At 38.9% G+C, this 25,866-nt stretch overlaps 1 protein-coding gene across 2 annotated transcripts in view; it reads left to right on the forward strand.

Moving 5' to 3' along the window:
* The window catches only part of LOC124777186 (adrenodoxin-like protein 1, mitochondrial), an 85,433-nt gene extending 60,307 nt beyond the window's left edge, over positions 1–25,126 (forward strand). Inside the window, exons 4-6 of one of the 2 annotated variants that reach the window (XM_047252500.1) lie at positions 3,579–3,719; positions 16,755–16,809; positions 24,764–24,878. In XM_047252500.1, coding sequence (XP_047108456.1) covers positions 3,579–3,719; positions 16,755–16,789 — 176 coding nt within the window. In that variant the 3' untranslated portion in view covers positions 16,790–16,809; positions 24,764–24,878. Of the gene's footprint in view, positions 1–3,578; positions 3,720–16,754; positions 16,810–24,763 lie in introns of both variants that reach the window. The other variant, XM_047252499.1, reaches the window with a different exon arrangement.
* Positions 25,127–25,866: the final 740 nt, after the last annotated feature.

Below are 25,866 nucleotides of genomic sequence, written 5' to 3' on the forward strand. Positions count from 1 at the left end.
AAATTTGTCGGGCAATAGACTGCACCACTCGAACTGTCAACACAACTGGCACTGCTAAGAGTATCCTACGACTTCCCACATTGCTGGCAACGGGCTATATACAATAGTGGTGGACTACTTGAAGTTCAGTAAAACTATGAAACACGTATCTATTTTTGTACGAGCTGTAAATAAATAGTTGCCAATATTAAAGTTAAAACCCTTGTATGTAGGAAAGGCTGTGGATTGGAGCGAGGCTAACATTTTACAATCCAGGAGTTTGGAGGAATGTAAGAAAGACATGAACACCCTAGAAGAGAAAGAAGAAAATTTAAAGAACACATAAATAATAATGAAATGTAAGAAATGGGCAGGGTAATGATGAAATGTAGGACAGAGAGTATAACAACATAAAACAAAACAAAAAAGTGTATTACAAAGGTTTCATTGTTAGCTGTGAGCAGGAGGAAACTATGAAGAAGGGAGGGGAAGGGGATAAGGTGGAGAAAGTTTTAAGAAAATATAATGAAGTCCATTAAGATTGCAAGAACCAAGTATATGCTTGGAAATCCATTAATTTACAGATCTTGGAAAGGCCAATAGTCAATGAAATTACTTTTGAGATGAATAATGCCCCAAAACCCCTGTTATATGGAATATCGCAATGTTATTTACAAGTAACCATTCGTGTTTATTTCTCCTCCTGTACTCTTCATCTCTAATATCTTTTTACTAGTTGTGGAACCCATCCACAGATCCTTTTCACTAGAATACTATCACAGAAGTGACTTGACTTGTGGTAATGTTTCAACTGCTTGTGCTTGAAGTTGAAATTTTCTATTGTAATATGCTTTCCACAGCTGTAATAATAAATTCATCATCTTGACCCCTTTGCTACACAGTGTAGGCTATTTTCCTGTGTTAAAAAAATAGGGCTGTTTGTTCTGAATGATTAGAACATTCAGATAGCATTTTTGGTCAATATACAATATATCTGTTACAAAATCCAATCAGAGATTAAAAATCATTAATTTTCAAGATTTGGTCATATGAGTGAAAACACTTGGTTATTGCCTGAAGCTCAGTGATGTCACAAGTTAGGAGTAAGACATAGTGATATGTGTGTTATAGGAGTGTTCGTCAAAGTTTGTAGTATTTTTTCATACTTTTTCTGGCAAACAGTTTAGTTATTTAGTGATGGAAAATGTGTTTACAACTTTTAGGTAACAATGGAAAGTTTTTTTGTGAAGACTGGTAGTGGAAACCCCTCCAAAATTTGATGTTTTTATGGTCTCTTTGTTCATCAAGAACAATCTAGATTTTTATTTTACTGAAATAAGAAACTGTCGTTGCATGTTGACTGGGATGACCTACTGTGATGCAGCAACAAATTGCTGAATTGTCTTAAAACTGAGGGGAATATGGAACTAGGATATTTCCTCCGACCTGCTGAAAAAAGTTTTCCAGGGCAACTTGTGAAAGCCTGCACAGTGAAACACAGCGGAAACTTTTTCATTCAGAAGATAAATCTGTTAATTGCTATGGTTGTTGCCAGAACTACTACTGTTTTCCAGGTACCTCTTTTCTCAAGTTTCAGATTTTCAAACAGCATAAAAACTCTTAAGGGTAACTGCAAAGCATCATCATGTTTGCTTTAAATAGCTTTATCCACTGCAGTTTTTTTGTTCCTCCTGGTCATTACTTTAAACCACTGGAGAATTATGTTCATAAAAAAAAAAAATGCAGTTGACACACCATAACCTTAAAAGCGTCTGTTGTTCTACTGCTTACATAACTGCTGCTGAAACACAATGATTTAAAAATGCTTAAGAGCAGGACCGACTTTCATTTTATCATAATGCCCTGTTATTTGTTTTCCATTTAGGTTCCAAGCAGTGATCTATTTCTCTCTCTATCAACATCATACAGCTTTACAACTAGCTCAATGGAGACTAGTGGAGTGAGAAATTGTCTTCAGCAACTTTTGTAGGAAGAATAATGTGGGTGGAAATTGTTAAATGGTTTCTCAGATTGTTCAGAATAAGAACTATGTCGGGCATGAAATACAGTTTCGTAACACCATCTTTGTGATTCATCTCAAATTGATTCAATGTAAAGTGAAGGTATTAAATAAAAATAGATATTAAAATGTAATATGATATAGAATTTAAAGCTCTTACATAACTATATTATGACTAAAATAAATTGATGGAGACAGTAGTATTAAGCAAAGAGGACTGGGAGGGACAAAACCTTGCTCTGAATGAGAATCAATCTTGCAAACATTGCATTAGGATTCCAGCATGCTGCCTAGTATGCTACAAGCAACAATATGTTCATATGGAGTGTTTATGTATATCAAAATGATCCTCACAGAAATACACACATGCAGTGTCCATTATCTCATTTGGATCTCCATGAGCAAGTTGCAACCCCATTTTACATATCTTCTCATTTTTTTTAAACAATCAAAAACCATTTTTCAAGAGTTTTTTATGATGTATTTGTACTATTTGTATTTTATGATATATTTGTACCATAAGGAACTACACACCATTTGTAACCCGTTTTCTGAAATGTAATTTCCAAAACAAGATATCACTGTGAATGAGCTTTATAACAGTATGAGCAGTGTGCTACCCAGTGACGTCGCGGTGTAGTGTTTCCTTTCCTCGGGGTTCTGCCGTGAAAATACAAAATAGAAAATCTGATTGGGTTTTGAATTTTGTTGGAATAAGTTATGGATAAGGTGGACTTCGTATTACTGATTGAGATAGTGCTGTAATTTTACCGTGCATGGCAGACCGGGTCGGCAACACTACAAAAAGCGACTGTAAGGAAATAGCATCAGAAATAAGTTGAACTTTACCTTATAATTCTGTTAGAAACGTTGTATTTATTATAATATAGTCTTCGTGGCTGCATCTGGAATACTTCTTAATTTTCTTGTAGGATGTCCTTTTTTTCATTGTTTGCTGGTCCTCTTGTTCTCTGTCTGATGAAAATTTCTTTAAGTTGTCACTGTCAGGATTAATTTATAAATTTGGCGATAACCATTTCGAATCACTACTGAAATAACTTCGTTTTGTCATATAGTTTTAATTTCCACTTAAAAGCATATTTAACACAGTGCCGAAAAATACATGTCTTGAACGTATGAAGACAAGAGAGTAATCAGTTAGTTGTTAAAAACAAACACCTATGTAAACAAATAATTATTTATAAAAATCGGTCGCTGGCGCAGCGCTCTTCTGCATGCGCGATCGTAAATCATATCTTTGTATTGGCGGAGGCGCGGCAGTCAAAGTACCGTTACAGTGGGCATCACATGTCTCAAATGAAGCTTTCTAGTTGGCTTTTATTATTATTATTATTATTATTATTATTATTATTATTATTATTGTTGTTGTTGTTGTTGTTGTTGTTGTTGTTTATATGAATGCTGAAATTCACGAGGAAAAAAGAATGTTTTAAGCATAAAATAACATAATTAATCTTTTAAGACAATTTCCAGAAAACAGTCAAATACCCTATTGCTGTTACTATTTGTCTCAGCTGATATTTTCACCTGTAATATCATTGATATGTTTTATTGGCAGGTGCTTGTGAAGCATCATTAGCTTGCACAACTTGCCATATTTATGTGCTTGGAGATTATTTGGACAAACTTCCACCTGCTGAAGAACAAGAAGAGGACCTGCTTGATCTTGCTCCCTTTCTTAAGGAAAACTCAAGACTAGGTAAGAAAACCTCATTATTCTGATTATCAAGTTGCATAGAGCAGCAGATTGTGACAGATGTGTACAAAAGATGCTAAATTCAGTAGTTTTTGAAAGTTTGAATGCTTCTGTGGGCAAGGCTAAGGAAATAAATGGAGGAATAGGCAGTTTGTAAGAATCGAACTCGATCCATATCAATAAAAGTGAAACAGGATAGATTTTGAGGGAAACAACAATAAATGCTAACAACATACAAGATCTAAAAACATAAGAAGTTACAAGGGGATAAGCAACATGTTAGAGATATACCAAAAGTAAAAGACAACAGCAGGAGCCGAAGCCACACAAAAACAAAAAAACAAAAAAAAGGGGGAATAAATATATCGTTTACTCTTTGGTGGTTTGAGCAGAAATGTAATTGTTGTGGTATTCAGTCCTGAGACTGGTTTGATGAAGTTCTCCATGCTACTCTATCCTGTGCAAGCTTCTTCATCTCCCAGTACCTACTGCAGCCTACATTCTTCTGAATCTGCTTAGTGAATTCATCTCTTGGTCTCCCTCTACAATTTTTACCCTTCACTCTGCCCTCCGATACTAAATTGGTGATCCCTTGATGTCTCAGAACATGTCCTACCAACCGATCCCTTCTTCTAGTCAAGTTGTGCCACAAGCTCCTCTTCTCCCCAATTCTGTTCAATACCTCCTCATTAGTTATGTGATCTACCCATCTAATCTTCAGCATTCTTCTGTAGCACCACATTTTGAAAGCTTTTATTCTCTTCCTGTCTAAGCTATTTATTGTCCACGTTTCACTTCCATACATAGCTACACTCCATACAAATACTTTCAGAAACTACTTCCTGACATTTAAATCTATACTCGGTGTTAACAAATTTTTCTTCTTCAGAAACACTTTCCTTGCCATTGCCAGTCTACATTTTATATCCTCTCTACTTCGACCATCATCAGTTATTTTGCTCCCCAAATAGCAAAACTCCTTTACTACTTTAAGTGTCTCATTTCCTAATCTAATTCCCTCAGCATCACCCGACTTAATTCGACTACATTCCATTATCCTCGTTTTGCTTTTGTTGATGTTCATCTTGTACCTTCCTTTCAAGACATTGTCCATTCCGTTCAACTGCTCTTCCAAGTCCTTTGCTGTCTCTGACAGAATTACAATGTCATCGGCGAACCTAAAGTTTTTATTTCTTCCCCATGGATTTTAATACCTACTCCGAATTTTTCTTTTGTTTCCTTTACTGCTTGCTCAATATAGAGATTGAATAACATTGGGGAGAGGCTACAACCCTGTCTCACTCCCTTCCCAACCACTGCTTCCATTTCGTGCCCCTCGACTCTTATAACTGCCATCTGGTTTCTGTACAAATTGTAAATAGCCTTTCGCTCCCTGTATTTTACCCCTGCCACATTCAGAATATGAAAGAGAGTATTCCAATCAACATTGTCAAAAGCTTTCTCTAAGTCTACAAAAGCTAGAAACGTAGGTTTGCCTTTCCTAAATCTTTCTTCTAAGATAAGTCGTAGGGTCAGTATTGCCTCACGTGTTCCAACATTTCTACGGAATCCAAACTGATATTCCCCGAGGTCGGCTTCTATCAGCTTTTCCATTCGTCAGTAAAGAATACGCGTTGGTATTTTGCAGCTGTGACTTATTAAACTGATAGTTCGGTAATTTTCACATCTGTCAACACCTGTCAAATTATTAGAGACCAGTTACTGCTTAGGTACCATATCATAAACAAATAATTCAAAAGTAATACAGCTGACTGAATTTTAGTTGCTTGCTTATCACTAGTAATAAAACACACACACACACACACACACACACACACACACACACACACACACACACACACCACCGGATGTTTCCTTTCAGATGATGGAGCATAAAACATGATACACATGAAAAGGCCACTTGCTGCCATCCAGTGGATATCCAGTTGCGGTACTGCTGTGCAAATTCCAGCTTTCCTTGCCGATGAACAGCAGTCAGCATGGGTGCATGAACCAACCAACCTGCTGGAGAGGCCCATACATAGCATTGTGCACTGAGTGGTCATTGAGGAGACACTGTTTGTAGGCCCTTGGTTCATCTGGGCGGTCAGTTGCTCAACAATTGAATATCTGTTTACATGCTCACATTTCTGCAACAGTCATTCAACCCTGTCTTCTAAGGCCTGTAGTGGACCACAGTTACCTCGTCACTGGTTTTGAATAGTGCCATTTTCCCATGCACAGTATTCTTTAATAATGGTCGCATACGAAAAGTTTACAGACGTAGTCGTTTTGGAGGTGCTTCCACCCTTGGCCAAAAGCCAGTGATCATACCCTTTTGAACATCTGATAAATCTCTCCGTTTCCACAATACAATGACGACTGCAGTGTTTTCCATGTATCCCCGACACACTTTACATGCTGTCTGGCGCTAGTGCTGCCACCTGCATTCTGTGAGTGGTTATTGCACATTGATGTTGAACATAGGTAGTGATCACTTTAATGTGATTGGACCATGTATAAACTAAGAGTAATTACAAATCATGTTCTTCAGTTTAACTTAAATTGTAATTACTTTCCTGTTGAGAAACTATCCAGTTATGATTTGTAGCTTTCTGTGTGGCTTCATAACTGAGTTGTCAGTATGCAAAACACTATGCAAGGGGCCCCGGTTCGAAAACCAGCTGGACCAGAGATTTTCTCCTCTCTGAGACTGGGTGTTGTGTTGTCTCCCTCATCACATCATCCTCATCAACATGCAAGTCACCTATGTGGCATCAACTAAAAGGACTTGCACCAGGTGACCTGTCTACCCGACTGAAGGCCCTAACCACATGACATTTCATTTAATTTCGTTTCATTTCTATCTTTCCCCATATCCAAAGAAAGGGAAAAATAGAAAATGAGGACCAGGACAGAGAACACCTTTCTCAATACATCTACATCTACACACAAACCCCTCAAGGCACTGTATGGTGTATGACTGAGGGTGCTTTGTACCACTACTAGTGATTTCCTTTCCTGTTCCACTTGCCGAAGGAGTGAGGGTATGACGATTGTCTATGTGTGTCCATATGAACCCTAATTTCCCTTAACTTCAAGGGTCGTATGTGAAATGTACTTCGGTGGCAGTAGAATCGTTCTGCAGTTATGCTTCAAATGCTTGTTCTGTAAATTTTCTCAATAGTGTTTCATGAAAAGAACTGCACCTTCCCTCCAGGGATTCCCATTTGAGTCCATGGAGAATCTTTGTAATACTTGCAATGTGATCAAAGCTACCGATGCCAAATATAGCAGCACGCCTCTGAATCGCTTCAACATCTTCCTTTAATCCAAACTGATGGGGATTCCAAAACTTTCATTGCAACTAGGAAATCAATACCCCAAAGGACTTCCTAGTTGTTACGAGAGAGTTTTGGAATCCTCCACCAGGTTGGATTAAAGGAAGATGTTGAAGCAATTTAGAGGCATGCCTCCCAGAATAACTTTCTCCATGCACACAAGGTGTTAGTATTTCATAGCCCATGCGACATGACGAACCATGCCACCTTACAGAATGGAAAATAACTGTATGAATGAATGGCTTCTTGTGTAAAACATGTACTACACGGTGTGCCATTATCATTTACTCCAATAAACCACTGGTGAAGCAATACATTATTAAGATAGAATAGCTTGTCAAAGCTTATGTGATGTATCAACTCAGTGATGAGTTGTCCAGCACTTTATAATTGTGTTCTTCATTTTGGGGCACACAAGAACAATAAATAGACTAAAAGAAACAACTTTTTCCCACTGAGATTGTCTATTCATCCAAAAAAATTTTTATATTTTACTTATTGTTCACTTCTAGCCATTATGTCATTTTCAAGTGAGTATGTACATACAGGGTGGTCCATTGATTGTGACCGGGCCAAATATCTCACGAAATAAACGTCAAATGAAAAAACTACAAAGAGCTAAACTTGTCTAGCTTGAAGGGGGAAACCGGATGGCACTATGGTTGGCCCGCTAGATGGCGCTGCCATAGGTCAAACGGATATCAACTTCGTTTTTTTAAAGATAGGAACCCCCATTTTTTATTACAGGGTGTATACGACCCGGGACAACCGGGAGATCCGGGAAAAAAACTGGGAATTTTTTCATCCGGTAGAAAACCTGGAAAAACCCGGGAATTGTTTAGAATCCCGGGAATTTTTCATTGTTTTGGTTTCCAGTTAAATTTTTGTGATTTTGACTGGTAAGAACCAATACTCTAACAAAGGATATTACTGTATCCCGCTACTGCAGAATAATACTGCAGCAACAAAACATGAACAGGAGAAAAAAAAAATAAAGAAAATAAAACTTAAGTTGCAAAGGAAACGTGCCGTATACAACAACAAAACAGTACTCATACAAGCGTCTGCCAACAGCAAAGTGTGTCAAAGGCTTTTAGGAAGCCTGTGCAATGCTTTGTAACAACAAATTGCCTCCAATGAGCATGGCGTGACAACTGTTTAAATTAGATTCATTTGAGCAGTTGCGGGCGGGCTCTTGTGCATGCGCAGTTAAGTTGTGTATGAGAAGTACCTTCTCCCGCTTCTCGTTACAGATGTGTGGTTGGGCGCCACTACTTAATATTGCCCCGGTTCGGAGATTAGTAAATCTGGGGCTGATGCACATAGCAGTCTGAGCTGTGGTGGGGAGGTGGTTCATCTCCACGTGACCTATGTTTGTGTTTAGTGATTTTGTTGTTTCCTCTTCGTTTATTGCTCTCACGTTAAATGACAACAAAACGGATTTTTGTGGCCGGGAGCTATCAAATGCATTAAAATACGTTCGCGTAATTACGGAAGGCTAAAATATGTTATTAGTTTTAGATTTTCTTTCCACCTTTCTGACAGTCAAACATTAATCGCCTTACAGAGCAATGAAGTTATTTTGGCCCGTTTGCTAAAGGGATTTGGCTTTTATTAATCTTTTCTGTTGAGGCAGTCAATTTATTTGAAACGAAGTGTTTAATTTCACACTATGCCTAGTTTCAACTGTTTGCTGCATATCAAGTGCACTTATGGCATTATGCCATAATAAAGAACCAAACATGAGATAATACAGTACTGGTACTCCAAGAAAATTTGCATACGAATGTGCATTTTAAGCCGAATTATGTGTTTTAGTATGGTTCATGAAATTCCAACGCTCTTGAAGTATCCTCTGATGTCTTGTTTCATTTAAGACATAATGTAAGATCTTTTAATGTTTTACACGTACGAACATATGGGCTTCCTGTGGCATCGTAGCTGCGCAAGTGCGGTGATACTTGTTATCTGGCGCTCTCTTGCATTTGCTGAAATGAACCTATTTCTAACAGGTCGTGGGGAAAATATTGCAAATGGTGGTTTGAAAAGCGTTACATTCAAAGTAGATTTCCTTTTACGTAAGATGAGCTATGTGTGATAATGTACTATGAATTTCTTAAATCACAAAGTGTTTGATTCTCATTTAAAAATCAACTTTTTGAGGACGACCATTTAGAAGAATTTCGAGCCCAGAAGATCAGACATTTACGTCACCATTAAAAATTTCACTGGCACATTTGTGTGATGTATCTTAAAGTATAACAAGCGCAAAAAAGATCAACATTATATGTGGAAGCTTAGTTTCTCTTCCAGCTTATTAATCTTAGAGACCAATATTATAGGTGAATGGTATGTATATATTAATTTAAACCATTAACTCTTCTTATTTGTGTGTTCGTGCTACTTAAGAGTGATCTTGCTATTGGCTGACTACATCATGTGTCCTATGCTGTCATCAGCTGGCGAGATCACGTGACATAAGCTATGACTGGCTTACAAAAGCGCATCACAATCTCGATTTCAATGCTTCGGAAAGTAATTTGCAGTGTTTGGTGGAATTCAAATTAATACCTTCGTAATACGAAAATATGCAGCGTACATGTTGCTGCACATCAAAGGTCTTTCAAAACATGTTTTTCCACCCTGAGTTGTGTTTTCTAAAGGGCCGGGAAATTCTACTCCGGTATATAAAACCATTAACTTTCAAAGGATTGATGCGTTTTACAGTGCCAAATAAGAGTATAATGTCACTTAACAGGGAAAAAGTGTATTTTCACCTGGAAGAAAGTGTATTTTTAACTGGGAAATCCGGGAATTTTTTTTCCTTGTCCACGTATACACCCTGTATTACATATTCATGTAGTATGTAAAGAAATATAAATGTTTCAGTTGGACCACTTTTTTTGCTTTGTGATAAGTGGCACTGTAATAGTCACAAACATATGGCTCACTATTTTAGATGAACAGTTGATGACAGGTAGGTTTTTTAAATTAAAATACAGAACATAGGTATGTTCGAACATTTTATTTTGGTTGTTCCAATGTGATACATGTACCTTTGTGAACTTGTCATTTCTGAGAACGCATGCTGTTACAGCGTGAGTATCTGTAAAGACCACATTAATGCAATAAATGCTCAAAATGATGTCTGTCAACCTCAATGCATTTGGCAATGCATGTAATGACATTCCTCTCAAGAGCGAGTAGTTCGCCTTCTGTAATGTTCGCACATACATTGAAAATGCGCTGACGCCTGTTGTCAGGCATTGTTGGTGGATCACGATAGCAAATATCCTTCAGCTTTGCCCACAGAAAGAAATTCGGGGACGTCACATCCGGTGAACGTGCTTCGACGACCAATCCACCTGTCATGAAATATGCTATTCAATATCGCTTCAACTGCACGCGAGCTATGTGCCGGACATCAATCATGTCGGAAGTACATGGCCATTCTGTCATGCAGTGAAACATCTTGTAGTAACAATGGTAGAACATTATGTAGGAAATCAGCATACATTGCACCATTTAGATTGCCATAAATAAAATGGGGGCCAATTGTCCTTCCTCCCATAATGCCACACCATACGTTAACCCACCAAGGTCACTGATGTTCCACTTGTCGCAGCCATCGTGGATTTTCCGTTGCCTAATAGTGCATATTATGCCGGTTTACATTACCGCTGTTGGTGAATGACACTTCGTTGCTAAATAGAACGCGTGCAAAAAATCTGTCATCTTCCTGTAATTTCTCTTGTGCCCAGTGGCAGAACTGTACACTACATTCAAAGTCGTCGCCATGCATTTTCTGGTGCATAGAAATATGGTACGGGTGCAATCGATGTTGATGTAGCATTCTCAACACTGACGTTTTTGAGATTCCTGATTCTCGTGTAATTTGTCTGTTACTGATGTGCGGATTAGCTGCGACAGCAGCTAAAACACCTACTTAGGCATCATCATTTGTTGCAGGTCGTGGTTGACGTTTCACAAGTGGCTGAACACTTCCTGTTTCCTTAAATAACGTAACTATTCGGTCAATGGTCCGGACTCTTGGATGGTGTTGTCCAGGATACCGAGCAGCATACATAGCACACACCCGCTGGGCATTTTGATCACAATAGCCATACATCAACACGATATCGACCTTTTCCGCAATTGGTAAACGGTCCATTTTAACACGGGTAATGTATCACGAAGCAAATATCGTCCACACTGGTGGAATGTTATGTGATACCATGTACTTATATGTTTGTGACTATTACAACGCCATCTATCACGAAGCGAAAAAAGTGGTGCAACTAAAACATTCATATTTCTTTATGTACTACACGAATATGTAATAAAAAATGGGGGTTCCTATTTTAAAAAAGAAACAGTTGATATTCGTTTGACCTATGGCAGCGTCATCTAGCGGGCCAACCATAGCACCATCTGGTTTCCCCCTTCAAGCTAGACGAGTTTTGTTCTTTGCAGTTTTTTCATTTGATGCTTATTTCGTGAGATATTTGGCCTGGTCACTATCAATGGACCACCCTGTATACAGTATACACATGTAGAGCATGTGTAAATGCGCACTTGAAAATATGCATTTCTGTGGGAAAAACATTTTATTTCAGGTAAATTGGCAGTGGCAGTGGCAGTGGAAAAATACTGGTGTCTTTCAGTCACTTTAAATTAGCATACAATTACTAAGAGCTAAAACGAAATGAATGGCCATAGGTAAACTGTATGCAGCAGCAACACCTAATGTTTATCACTGAGCATTTTAGGGCTTTCACCATTTGGATCATTTGTGCTTCCCTACTCAAAAATTGCACTGTATCTCCTAAATGTACTTGATTGTTTTCATTCATTTGATTTTAATTTACATGTGGTTCTGGCTTCTTTACTCTGTTCCTCAACTCCCTACTTTTCCTTATTTATTTAGATTCTTTATTTTACAAGTAATGAAGTGAGTGCAGGTGTACCCTCATTGGAGATTTTCTCTTCCCTGCTGTTTTAGCAGTATAAACCTTGTGGTTATTTCTCTAAATTGTTTCTTTCTAGTTAAGTTTGTCTTTTATTTTGTTGTCTATGTGATCCCATTTTCTAGTGAAGTGAGTAGATACAACCGCTCTCCATACAATGTAGTGGCATTGAGTGTTAGTTACATTCATGAAGAACTAGAATTTAGTTCAACATTGTGCTAGATTTCGTATTACTGTTGAACTCATCAGTAAGGTAGTGTGTCATTACTTGTGGTTACTCCCATTTCAACTGCACGGACCCTTGGAGTAACAGTAGTTCCTAGGTTTGTGATGACAGCACATTGTGTGAAAACTGCTGTAAGTGCCCCCATACTTTGTTATAATGGTACTGTTTTTATTATGATACTTGATGGTGTTATTTATACCTGTACATTGCACGTTGTGAAATACAATGTGAAGGGTGCATTTTTATACTAACTAATGTCTAGTCAGGGCGTGACACAGTTTATCTCAGTCATGCACATTTCAATGCTGCATAGGCTGCAACCATTCACTGTTCGCACTGCAACAGCACGTACATGAAAGTATACTAATAACTCCACAGGTAGCAAGGCGAGTTCCGAATAATGTATCACTGACTTGAAAATCCATTCGCGTATATCCTGAAAGTTCTTCAATGAAAATAACCAGTAGAACTTTACATGTGATAACTGTCTGTCGTATGTGTGTGCCCAGAACTGATTTCTGATTGATCGTTGTTTTATGAGTAAGTTCAGAATACTTTTTTATCTAGTGCTGCGGTAAAGATTATAAGTACTGCCATATTGTTGGTAAGCACATTTATAAACAAGAAATGGTTCAATCCCGCGTCCAGCCATCCTGATTTAGGTTTTCCGTGATTTCCCTAAATCTCTCCTGGCAAATGCCAGGATGGTTCCTTTGAAAGGGCACGGTCGACTTCCTTCCCCTTCCTTGCCTAATCCAATGAGACCGATGACCTCCCTGTCTGGTCTCCTTCCCCCAAACAACCCAACCCAACCCTATAAACAAGAAGCACAGATCAGTTTCATGTTACTGAAGTTTCTTAGTGCTATGGTGGACATTAACACTGCGATCTACAACACTTCCCATTTGTTAGCAAGTACAACAAATTTCCTTAAAAACATATGCTTTGGTCCAGTTCTTCTCAATACTTGAATCACATTGCTGCAAAGCATTAGTAGAAGTATTGCCAATTTCCACAAAAAGTGATTTAATTACAGTATGTCTATTTCTATGTGGTTATGCCATTCCCGACACACACTGACTCCCTTGTGTCGTGCTGGCGACAGTGACCAGCTCTGATGACAATGCCTCAAATCAAATTACAAGCACGCTGCTGATATTTCAAATATTGCATAAGGGTGGATGATAGTACACTCATGTTGCTACAGTAGATTACATTTGGTATGGCTGGCCCCACAAACTCCTCCTAGTCTGCAAGATACATTATACCCTCAGATTTTAAGAAGAATGTTATATGTCCAGATTGAAAGGAGACAAATGTTGACAGGATTTCACTATTACCCAGCCATAGGCGTAATAAGTCATGGATGCAAAATACTGACACAAATTAGATTGCTGATGGTGAATAACAACCAGGCAACAATTTATTTTGCACACATCAAAAAAAGTTTTTCATCACCACGTTTCCGAGAGTTCCGGAACTTGTACAGAAAATTGGAATAGAGATCAACATAAACATCATTTGCGCCTTTTTATTGCTCATGAAAACCACACATTGCATGGTGTACCACCATACAGCGAGACCATCAGAGGTGGTGGTCCAGATTGCTGTACACACCGGTACCTCAAATACCCAGTAGCATATCCTCTTGCGTTGATGCATTTCTATGTTCGTTGTGGCATACTGTCCACAAGTTCATCAAGGCACTGTTGGTCCAGATTGTTCCTCTCCTCAACGGTGATTCGGTGTAGATCCCTCATAGTGCTTGGTGGGTCATGTTGTCCATAAACAGCCCTTTTCAATCTATCCCAGGCATATTCGATAGGGTTCATGTTTGGAGAACATGCTGGCCACTCTAGTTGAGTGGTGTTGTTATCCTGAAGCAAACCATTCACAAGATGTGCATGATGGGGGCACGAATTGTTGTCCATGAAGACAAATGCCTCGCCAATATGCTGCCGATATGGTTGCACTATCAGTCGGAGGATGGCATTAACATATTTTACAGCTGTTATGGTGCCTTCCATGACCACCAGCAGTGTACATCGGCCCCACATAATGCCACCCCAAAACAGCAGTGAACGTCCTCCTTGCTGCACTCGCTGGACAGTGTGCCTAAGGTGTTCAGCGTGACCGGGTTGCCTTCAAACACGTCTTCGATGATTTTCTGGTTGAAGGCATATGCGACACTCATCGATGAAGAGAAAATGATGCCAGTGCTGAGCGGTCCGTTTGGCATGTTGTTGGGCCTATCTGTACCCATGCTGCATGGTGTCGTGGTTGCAAAGATGGACGTCGCCATGGACGTTGGGAGTGAGCTTGCGCATCATGCAGCCTGTTGCATACAGTTTGAGTCATAACACAACATCCTGTGGCTGCACGAAAAGCATTATTCAACATGGTGGCATTGCTGTCAAGGTTCCTGCTAGTGATAATCCGTAGGTAGCAGTCATCCACTGCAGTAGTAGCCCTTGTGCAGCCTGAGCGAGATATGTCATTGACAGTTCATGTCTATTTGTATCTCCTTCATGTTTGAAGAACATCACTTTGGTTCACTCCGAGATGCCTGAACACTTCCCTTGTTGAGAGTCCTTCCTCACACAAAGTAACAATGAGGACGTGATCGAACTGTGGTACTGACCGTCTGGGTGTGGTTGAACTGCAGGCAACACGAGCTGTGTACCTCCCTCCTATTGGAATGACTGGAACTGATCGGCTGTCGGACCCCCTCCGTCTAATAAGGCGTTGCTCATGTATGGTTGTTTACATCTTCGGGCAGGTTTAGTGACATCTTTGAACAGTCAAAAGGACTATGTCTGTGATTCAGTATCCACAGTCAACGTCTATCTTCAGGGGTTCTGGGAACCTGGGTGACACAAAACATTTTTTGATGTGTGTATATAAGAGCCATGGTCTCCAACCATGTCTGTCTATGACAAAATTGTGCTGACACGAATTGTTTACAACCAACCTTGCAGAACATCAGTTAGGCTTCTGATGAAATGTAGAAACAAGTGAGGCGATACTCATTTAATATCTTACTATTGAACAATATTATGAGAAGGAAAGTTGATACTCACCGTATAGCGGAGATGCTGAGTGCCAGATAGGCACAACAAAAAGATTTACACACTTGAAGCTTTTGTCCAATGGCTTTTGTCAACAATACACACACACACACACACACACACACACACACACACACACATTCAAGCAAACACAATTCAAACACACGACTGCAGTTGTGTGTGTGAGTTGCATTTGCGCGTGTGTGTGTGTGTGTGTGTGTGTGTGTGTGTGTGTGTTGTTGACAAAGGCCATTGGCCAAAAGGCTTAAGTGTGAAAATCTTTTTGTTGTGCTTATCTGTGTCATAGTATCTCTGCTATATGGTGAGTAGCAACTTTCCCTCTCATAATATTATTACATTCCATCCTGGATTTTCCATTGTTTGATCAGGCTGTATACTACCCGGGACAACCGGGAGATCCCGGAAAAACCCGGGAATTTCTTCATCCAGGAGAAAACCGGGAAAAACCAGGGAATTTTTTAAAATTCCGGGAATTTTTCGTTGTTTTAGTTTCCAGTTAAATTTTTTTGGTAAGAATCGATACTCTAACAAAGGATCTTACTGTATCCTGCTACTGCAGAATAATACTGCAACAATAGAACGAGAACGAGAAAAAATATGAAAATAAAACATAAATTGCATAGGAAATGTGCCGTATACAACAACAAAACATAGTGCTCATACAAGCTGTTTGCCAACAGCAAAATGTGTCAAAGGCTTTAGGAAGACTGTGCAATGCTTCATAACAACAAATTGCCTCCAATGAGCGTAACGTCACATTTCTTTACATCAGATTCGTCTTAGCAGTTATGAGCGGTCTCATGCGCATGTGGAGTTGAGTGGCGTATGAGTTGTACCTTCTCCCCCTTCTGGCTACAGAAATGCGGCTGTTAGCTGTATAAGTGTAAGCAGTCGCAGCAAGCAGCTAGATGCAACCGGGAAATATTTTACCGTCGTGCTGAAGCTGCCAGATTCACACATACGCAGCAGGCGCTGATCTATGATGCCGAGGTGGAAGGGGGGGGGGGGGGGGCAAACCGACGTATCTGACCCGTGAGAGAATGGCGGAGGGGGGGGGGGGTCGCCAAATTCCTTTTCTTAAGGAGAAAATACCTTGTTTCACAAAGCTCCTAGTATCCAGCGCACGTTGGTCTATCGATTATTCATATGATTTTGAAAAGCGTACCTGTTGGTTTTTGAACACACTGTAAGTTGATTTCCGAATGAATCATAAGTTGATTTTTTGATGCGTGCATAGTGTATGTGATGTCTGTCACGGGAATCCTTGTCGCATCTAGAAATAAAATTTCCAGCAGGCAGAAGGGGACCGGGCTATACTTGCTGAGCGGAGTGAAGCCGAACGAGTTATCGCCAATCGCTGTCTGATTATGTTGTTGATTGGGTTTGCGAATAATCAGCATTTTTATAATTTCTAGGGAAATCAATAGTCAGACTACCAGAGTGGAAATAAACGGCTAACAGAAATAACAGGTAAGAAAGTTTACGTATTATCTTCTCGGTGTATCAAGAAAATGAAATTTTGTCAGAAAATTTTTAGCCAGATCGCTACAGTAGTAAGGGCCAGTTGTACAGTCCCCGTCTAGCAGCCGCTTAAGTTCTATTCTGGAAGTAGTGCAGAAAATGGTTTGTACGAAAATACCAACGCCTAACCGGAGAATAATTAGGGATAACTAAACCGGTGATTCTGGCTGGGTTAGTGAAGTTAATGGGCGTATCAGTTTTGACAAAGGCAGGAATAGTTCCAGAATTAGTCATGACAAAATTGTTTGTTAGAACTAGGAAGGAGAAGAAACGAGGACATCACACAAATTAGGGAACAATATGATGATTCCAAATTTATATAAAAATCTCGTACTACTACTTTTCGATCTCATGCTCGAGAAACTGGAGCGTATGAATGAAATGTGAAACTATTTTCTAACATAAAGCCTTTTGCTTGTAGTAGACTTAATAGGCATTGTATGTTGGCCTTCGTGAATTATATTCTGTCGTGTTATAAAAATGACCATTTGTACCAAACCAGTCTCGTTCATTTGGTGTGTGTTACAATTTCTACAGTGTTAGAAAGGCCTATTTTGTTTTATCAAGCAGACAGTGACCAAATAGACGTAATCAGATCGAGAAACCACAGAAGCCTTGGGTACTATTTGTATAACAGCTTACGCAGTATTAGACAACGATATTTCGATTTTTCATGTAGCAAAACGTTTGACAAACTATCATAGTATTGCCCCAGTTCGGAAATATCGTAGATCCGGGGTTGATGCGCAGAGCAGTCTGCGTTATAGTGGGGCAGTGGGTAGTCTCCACATGACCCGTGTTTACATTTAGTGATTTTGCTGTTTCCTCTTCGTTTACTGCTCTTACGTCAAATGAAAACGAAACGGATTTCTGTGACCGGGAGCTATCAAGTGAATTAAAATACATTCACATAATTACGGAAGGCTAATATATGTTATTAGTTTAAGATTTTATTTTATTTCCACTTTTCTGACAGTCGTGCATTAATCGCCTTGTAGAACAACGCATTCAATGTGTTTGAAACGAAGTGTTTAGTTCCATACTATTGGCTAATTTCAACTGCTCGCTGCATTTCAAGTACACGTTTTCATCTTGTAGCACATATGGCATTATGCCATAATAAAGAATCAAAAATGAGTTAATACAGTACTGGTACTCCAAGAAAATGTACATCCCGAAACCCACACTGAAAAGCTTAATATCAGGTCGAGGCCTACTTCATTGGGAATCTGGACATACGAATGTGCTCTTTAAGTGTGCACTTTAAATGTGCCATTTTAATATGGTTCACGAAATTCCGATGCTCTTCGAGTATCCTCTGATGTCTTGTTTCTTTTATGACATAATGTAAGATCTTTTAATGTTTTACACGTACGAACATATGGGCTTCCTGCATCATAGTAGCTGCCAAAGTGCGGTGGCGCCTGTTATCTGGCACTCTCTAAAACGTTACTTTCAAAGTAAATTTCCTTTTACCCAAGTTGAACTATGTGCGAGAATGCACGATGACTTTCTTAAATCACAGAGTGTTTGATGAAGAGCCATTTAGAAGTATTTCGAGCCCAGAAGATCAGACATTCATGTCGTTACTATGAGCAAATTGATGAGGTGCTACGGGAAGTTCTCTCTCCTCTGCGGTAGCTAATTTATTTGTGGAAAACTTTGAGGACAGGTCACTGGACTCGGCTAAAAATTTTCCTTGCCACGTTTGTGTGATCTATCTTAAAGTGTAACACGCGCAAAAAATATCAACATTGTGTGTGAAATCTTAGCTTCTCTTGCAGCTTATTAACCTTAGAGACCAATATTATATGTGAAAGCTTTGCTTTTCCTGTAGCAACACTATGTATTTTAATTTAAAACATTAACTTTTCCTGTTTGTGTATCTGCGCTACTTAACAGTGATGTTGCTATTAGCTGACTATATCACGTGTCTTGGGGTCTGAATATCCGCTGTCATCGGCTGGTGAGATCGCGTGACATGAGCTATATGACTGGTTTACAAAGGCGCATTGCAATCTCGATTACAATGGTTCCGAAAGTAACATGTGGTGTTTGGTGTAATTCCAATTTATGCTTCCGTAATACGTACATGTTGCTGCACATCAAAAATCTTTCCAAAAAAGTGTGTTTTCATCTGGGAGAAAGTATTTTTAACCAGGAAATCCGGGAAAAATCCGGGAATTTTTTTTTCTTGTCCGCGTATACACCCTGTTGATGTTACTTCTGAAGGTAGACAGAAGTAAGTCAAACTTACTATTACTACATTTGTAAACTTATTTGAAAATGTTGACTGGAGTACACTGTTTGAAATTCTCAAGGCAGATGGGATGAAATACAGGGAGTGAAAGGTTGTGTACAGCTTGTATGAGTTGAAGGGCCTGAAAGGGAAGTGGCAGATGAGGAGGGAGTGTGAGACAGTTAATAGTCTATCTCCCACGTTGTTCAATCTGTACACTGAGAAAACAGCAAAGGAAACCAATTAGAAATTTGGAAATGGAATTTAATTTCAGAACAAATAAAAACTTCGAGGTTTATTGACCACATTCCTGTTCTGTCAGTGATTGAAGAGGACTGGGAAGATGAGTTTTACTTTTTATTCTGTAACATAACTGAGGATGGCTGAAGTAGAGAGGACATAAAATGCAGACTGGTAATAGTAAGAAAAAGTTTCTCTGAGAAAGAGGAATTTGTTGTCATTGAATGTAAATTTGATTATTAGGAAGTTTTTTCTGAAGGTATTTGTCTGGAGGTAGCCTTGTATGTAAGTCAAATGTAGACAATAAGCAGTTCCAAAAAGAAGAGAGGAGAATCTTTTCAAATATGGTATATCAGAAGAATACTGCAGATTAGATGAGTGGGACAAATTTTACTGAAGAAGTACTCTGTCAAATTGATGAGGGAAGGAAGTATGGCAAGGTTTGCTTAAAAGAAGGGATCTTTTATTAGGGCACATCCTGAGGCATCAAGGAATCATTAATTTGTTAATGGAGAGTAGCTATGGGGTACAAAAATTGTAGAGGGAGACCAGAGCCAGACTACAATAAGCAGGCTAAAGTGCTTGTAGGTTGCAATAGCTCTTATGAGGTGATGAGCCTTATGCAGGATGGACTAGCCAAGATAGCTGCATCAAGTGTGTCTTTGATATGGAGACAACAACAAAAATGAAAAAGGCTGTATTGTGCAATGTTGGTGTGTGATTAGAAACCAAAATTCATTTGTTCTCTATCCATAGATTGCTTTTTGTTTTGGTATACACATATAATCCCTCTTAGAAAGACTGTACTTTACACTTTTTCCTTGTAATCAGTTTGTAGGGTTAAGTTTTTACATAGTAACTTGTGTTGACACAATTCAACTATAAATAATTCTGCAGTTATCTAACCACAGTAAAGCATTAAGTTTTTTAAAAAAGCTGGTATACTGTTGTGTGGAATCATTAATTTGTTAATGGAGAGGGGCTATAGGGTGTAAAAATTGTAGAGGGAGACCAGAGCCTGGCTACAATAAGCAGGCTAAAATGCGTATAGGTTGCAGTAGTTCATACGAGGTGATGAGGCTTATGCAAGATGGACTAGTTTAAATAGCTGCATCAAACGCGTCTTCGATGTGGAGACAACAACAACAGTTAAGAAGGCTGTATTGTGCAATGCTAGTGTGTGATTAGAAACCAAAATTTATTTGTCCTCTATCCATTGACTGCTTCTCTTTTTAGTACACTGACTGTTGTTAACACTGTTTCCTCATAATCAGTTGTAGACGTTTCAATTTGTAGAGTAAATTTTTACATATTAACTTGTATTGACACAATTCAACTATAGATAATTCTGCAGTTACCTAAGCATAGTAAAGCATTATTTTTTATAAAAAAAAGCTGGTATACTGTTGTGTTTCTTAGTATTTGAAAAGATTTGGGTGAATGATGATGTAGCAAATTAAATACAATGTTGTTGGTAGAGCACTTGCCTGCGAAAGGCAAAGGTCCCGAGTTCAAGTCTCGGCCCGGCATACAGTTTTAATCTGCCAGGAAGTTTCATATCAGCGCACTCTCCACTGCAAAGTGAAAATTTCATTCTACGATGTTGTTGTCTGCTACTTCAGCTGGGGTGGCTGCAGAGAGTACTTTCAAAGTACAGGGTATGGCAATGAAACCTGCCAATTTGAATGGGGCTCTGTAAAGGGACTTGTAGTTGGTCAGTGGTGGGGATGGTCTCATTTGATATGGTGGATCAGGAAATGTGTTCACCACCTGCCTCTGAGGGATGAAATAGTGAAGGCAGCAGAGCATCAAGTAGGTAAAAAGACGAGGGCTAGTAGAAATCCTTGGGTAACAGAAGAAATATTGAATTTAGTTGATGAAAGGAGAAAATATAAAAATGCAGTAAATGAAGCAGGCAAAAAGGAATACAAATGTCTCAGAAATGAGATTGACAGGAGGTGCAAAATGGCTAAGCAGGGATGGCTAGAGGACAAATGTAAGGATGTAGAGGTGCATATCACTAGGGGTAAGGTAGATACTGCCCACAGGAAAATTAAAGAGACCTTTGGAGAAAAGAGAGCCACTTGTATGAATATCAAGAGCTCAAATGGAAACCCAGTTCTAAGCAAAGAAGGGAAATCAGAAAGGTGGAAGGAGTATATAGAGGGTCTATACAAGGGCGATGTGCTTGAGGACAATATTATGGAAATGGAAGAGGATGTAGATGAAGATGAAATGGGAGATATGATACTGCGTGAAGAGTTTGACAGAGCACTGAAAGACCTAAGCCGAAACGAGGCCTCGAGAGTAGACAACATTCCATTAGAACTACTGATGGCCTTGGGAGAGCCAGTCGTGACAAAACTCTACCATCTGGTGAGCAAGATTTACGAGAGAGGCGAAATACCCTCAGAGTTCAAGAAGAATATAATAATTCCAATCCATAAGAAAGCAGGTGTTGACAGATGTGAAAATTACTGAACTATCAGGTTAATAAGTTACAGCTGCAAAATACTAACGCGAATTCTTTAATGATGAATGGAAAAACTGGCAGAAGCCTACCTCGGGGAATATCAGTTTGTATTTCGTAGAAATGTTGGAACACGTGAGGCAATACTGACCCTACGACTTATCTTGGAAAATAGATCAAGGATAGGCAAACCTATGTTTCTAGCATTTGTAGACTTAGAGAAATCTTTTGAGAATGTTGACTGGAATACTCTCTTTCAAATTCTGAAGGTGGCAGGGGTAAAATACAGGGAGAAAAAGGCTATTTACAAATTGTACAGAAACCAGATGGCAGTTAGAAGAATCAAGGGACATGAAAGGGAAGCATTGGTTTGGAAGGGAGTGAGACAGGGTTGTAGCCTCTCCCCAGTGTTATTCAATCTCTATATTGAGCAAGCAGTAAAGAAAACAAAAGAAAAATTCGGAGTAGGTATTAAAATCCATGGGGAAGAAATAAAAACTTTGAGGTTTGTTGATGACATTGTAATTCTGTCAGAGACAGCAAAGGACTTTTGAAGAGCAGTTGAACGGAATGGACAGTGTCTTGAAAGGAGGCTATAAGATGAACAACAACAAAAGCAAAATGAGGATAATGGAATGTAGTCGAATTAAATTGGGTGATGCTGCACGAATTAGATTAGGAAATGAGATGCTTAAAGTAGTGAGTTAGTTTTGTTATTTAGGGAGAAAAATAACTGATGATGATCAAAGTAGAGAGGATATAAAATGTAGACTGGCAATGGCAAGGAAAGTGTTTCTGAAGAAGAGAAATTTGTTAACATCGCGTATAGATTTAAGTGTCAAGAAGTCGTTTCTGAAAGTATTTGTATGGAGTGTAGCCATGTATGGAAGTGAAACATGGACGATAAATAGTTTGGACAAGAAGAGAATAGAAGCTTTCGAACTGTGGTGCTACAGAAGAATGCTAAAGATTAGATGGGTAGATCACATAACTAATGAGGAGGTATTGAATAGAATTGGGGAGAAAAGGAGTTTGTTGCACAACTTGACAAGAAGAAGGGACCGGTTGGTAGGACATGTTCTGAGGCATCAAGGGATCACAAATTTAGCATTGGAGGGCATCATGGAGGGTAAAAATCGTAGAGGGAGACCAAGAGATGAATACACTAAACAGATTCAGAAGGATGTAGGTTCCAGTTAGCACAGGGAGATGAAGCAGCTTGCGCAGGATAGAGTAGCATGGAGAGCTGCATCAAACCAGTCTCAGGACTGAAGACGACAACAACAACAACAACAACAACAACAACACCTGCCTCAGTAGCGACAATTCATTGCACAAGGAAGCAGTACACATTTTCCTTAGATGCCAACTTGTGTAATGGTCGGTTGATTGTTGTTGACAAGTGTACATTTCATGTACATCTGAATTTTTCTGCTTGAAATTCTGTTCCTAACTGGTAGTCAATTGTTGTGTTGGTTGACACCTTAAGGCAACTGGAAATGTACGAAGAAGAGCAATAGATTTACCACAGTCTTTGAGGTGACAATACGATGGACAAGGGGGGATGACAAAGCAATGAGACGGTCATTTTTGTGATCTCCTCAGTGCTAGACATGCAAGCATACAGCTGCCCATTGTCTCTGATTGTTCTGTGAGCCGGATTCTTCGTGATGACCCCAGTTTCCACCCAAACAAGTTGGCTGTGCTGAACAGGATTTGGTTGCATGGCAAAATTCATGTGAAGAATGGCTAGAAGAGTTGCCTCAAAATATGTCTTTTCATCTGTCTGGAACTGTGAATAAACAAATCATCTGGTATTAAAGTGATAACATTCCCAGTAAACTTCAGGAGGGGCCCGTTCATTCAGAGTGCTTAATAATTTGGTGTGCATTGTTGGATGGTGGAGATCATTTCTCTCTCTCTCTCTCTCTCTCTCTCTCTCTCTCTCTCTCAAAAAACTCCATGCAGTAATTGTGAATGCTATGATTTGTGAACAAGATAACAGCTTTCTTGCCTTGTATTTAACAGATTTGTGACTGTGGCACACCATTCTGTACTGTAATGCATATTTTGCAGTAAAGTTCCCTTGTTGCCTGATCTACTTGATAGTTGATCTTCTATGGCCTGTGTGGTCCCCTGATGTAGCCACTTGTGACCTTTATGGAGATATCTATAACTCGTTGTTTATACCAATCATCCGAGGACTCTTGTACCTTTGAAGGAGAACATTTGCTCAAAAGTAGCCTGTTTGTAATTGACCGGCAACTTCAGAATTTGATTAAAACAATGGTGTAATTTGCTCGATATAATTTTTATAAAAGTGTAATTTTAAATTTCCAGTTATTAATAATGCAAAGCAGAAATCAGAATGTAAATACAATATTTTTTGTTTCATTGACCTTTTAAATTGGCAAGTTTTGTTGCCAAGTTTTGTTGCTTCATCCTGCACACACAAAGCTAGAAAATATTGTTCACATGTTGAAACAAACTCTCTCTTTCATAAACTGTAGCAAAAACACTTAAATCGAGTAACAACATTTTGAAAGAGCTTTAAATCCTGATGTATGGTACATAAGTTTGTATTTTGGATATCACAAGTAAAGTATGTGTAGTCTTTGAAAGCAAATAAGATAGTTACCATTTTAAAGGTCTCTGAATTTAACACGTGTTTACAGAAATATTATTACTATTTCACATGGGCAATTACTGGACCCTTCGTTTCAGATACAAATTTTTATGTAGTGACGATGAATAGAAAAAGCAACACCTGAAACTGAAATGAGCTTGGTCTCTGTCAACAGCTCTTTTATTTCCAGGAATGTTATGTAGTTAATTAGTTAAGGCTTTGCAGGCACTTCTGCTATCTAGTCCAAGCTCATCTAAATGTTAGTTTTATGTACTATTGTATGATTATGTATTTTACTGGTTTGATTTACGCATTTCTTTATCATCAGGTTGCCAGATAATTTTGAAGAAGGAGTATGATGGCATGGTTCTTCAGCTTCCAAAAGCAACCCGAAACTTTTATGTTGATGGACACAAACCAAAACCTCACTAAAGTGTTCTCTTAACTATATGAACATATTTGTGCCTGTGTAGATATTTTGTGTGTGTGTGTGTGTGTGTGTGTGTGTGTGTGTGTGTGTGTGTGTTTTTTTAATGTACTCTATGGCTACAGTTTTGTATAAATATGTTATGCTCCAGCATAATGGGAATCTCACACAGAAAGCTAGTATAGACATAAATGTTGTAAATATATTGTAATGAAGAGTAATTGTAAAGTAATTTGCAACAGTATTTCATGAAAAGAAAATATTTTGTAAGAGATGTAAATATATGTATATTGCAAATTAAATGCGTTGTTTGTGAACTTTATTTAAGAAATGAACTAACATTCCTTTCTGTCAAGTTTTAAACCTGAATTATCTTATGCAGTGTACCAGTGATCAATGTTTACAAGACACTAACTCTGGCCAAGTCATAGAAATTAGAACTATTAACGTATAAAGCATTTAGAATATGTGACACAATAATAAACCAATTCTTGTGCCCAAGTAAGAGAATCACACCTCTATCTGTGTATCATGCAAGGGGTACTCTAATTTTGACATTAATATAATTCACATGAGTGTCAATGACTTCTCACAAAATAGAGTTGGCAATGAGAGTGGGCAGCCACATAAAAAGACTGAAAAATGCACCCCGTCCCTCACAAAAGCTCGTATGCATGCACACGTGCACGTACCCACCCGCCTGCCCACCCCCAGCTCCCCCCCCCCCCCCCCCCCCCCCCCCCACACACACATGGGGTGGGAGGTGTATCTTCCAAGCTTCTACCTCATGACAACATAATTTACGTGTTTAGATCCTGGGTGGTTCCACAGCATGACATACTCCTTCCCAAGATCTTGTTGAATTAAAATCTACTTATCTTAAGTGTGCATTATATCCTTTTACACAACATGAGTATACAGAGTCATGTTTGATTTGGGCTTGATGTTTCTTCTTCTTCATCATGCCTGCTTAACAAAAATTTTTGTATTTAGTTGTTGCTCTC

Source organism: Schistocerca piceifrons, chromosome 2 (genome assembly GCF_021461385.2).
Source record: "Schistocerca piceifrons isolate TAMUIC-IGC-003096 chromosome 2, iqSchPice1.1, whole genome shotgun sequence".
NCBI classification, from domain to species: domain Eukaryota; kingdom Metazoa; phylum Arthropoda; class Insecta; order Orthoptera; family Acrididae; genus Schistocerca; species Schistocerca piceifrons.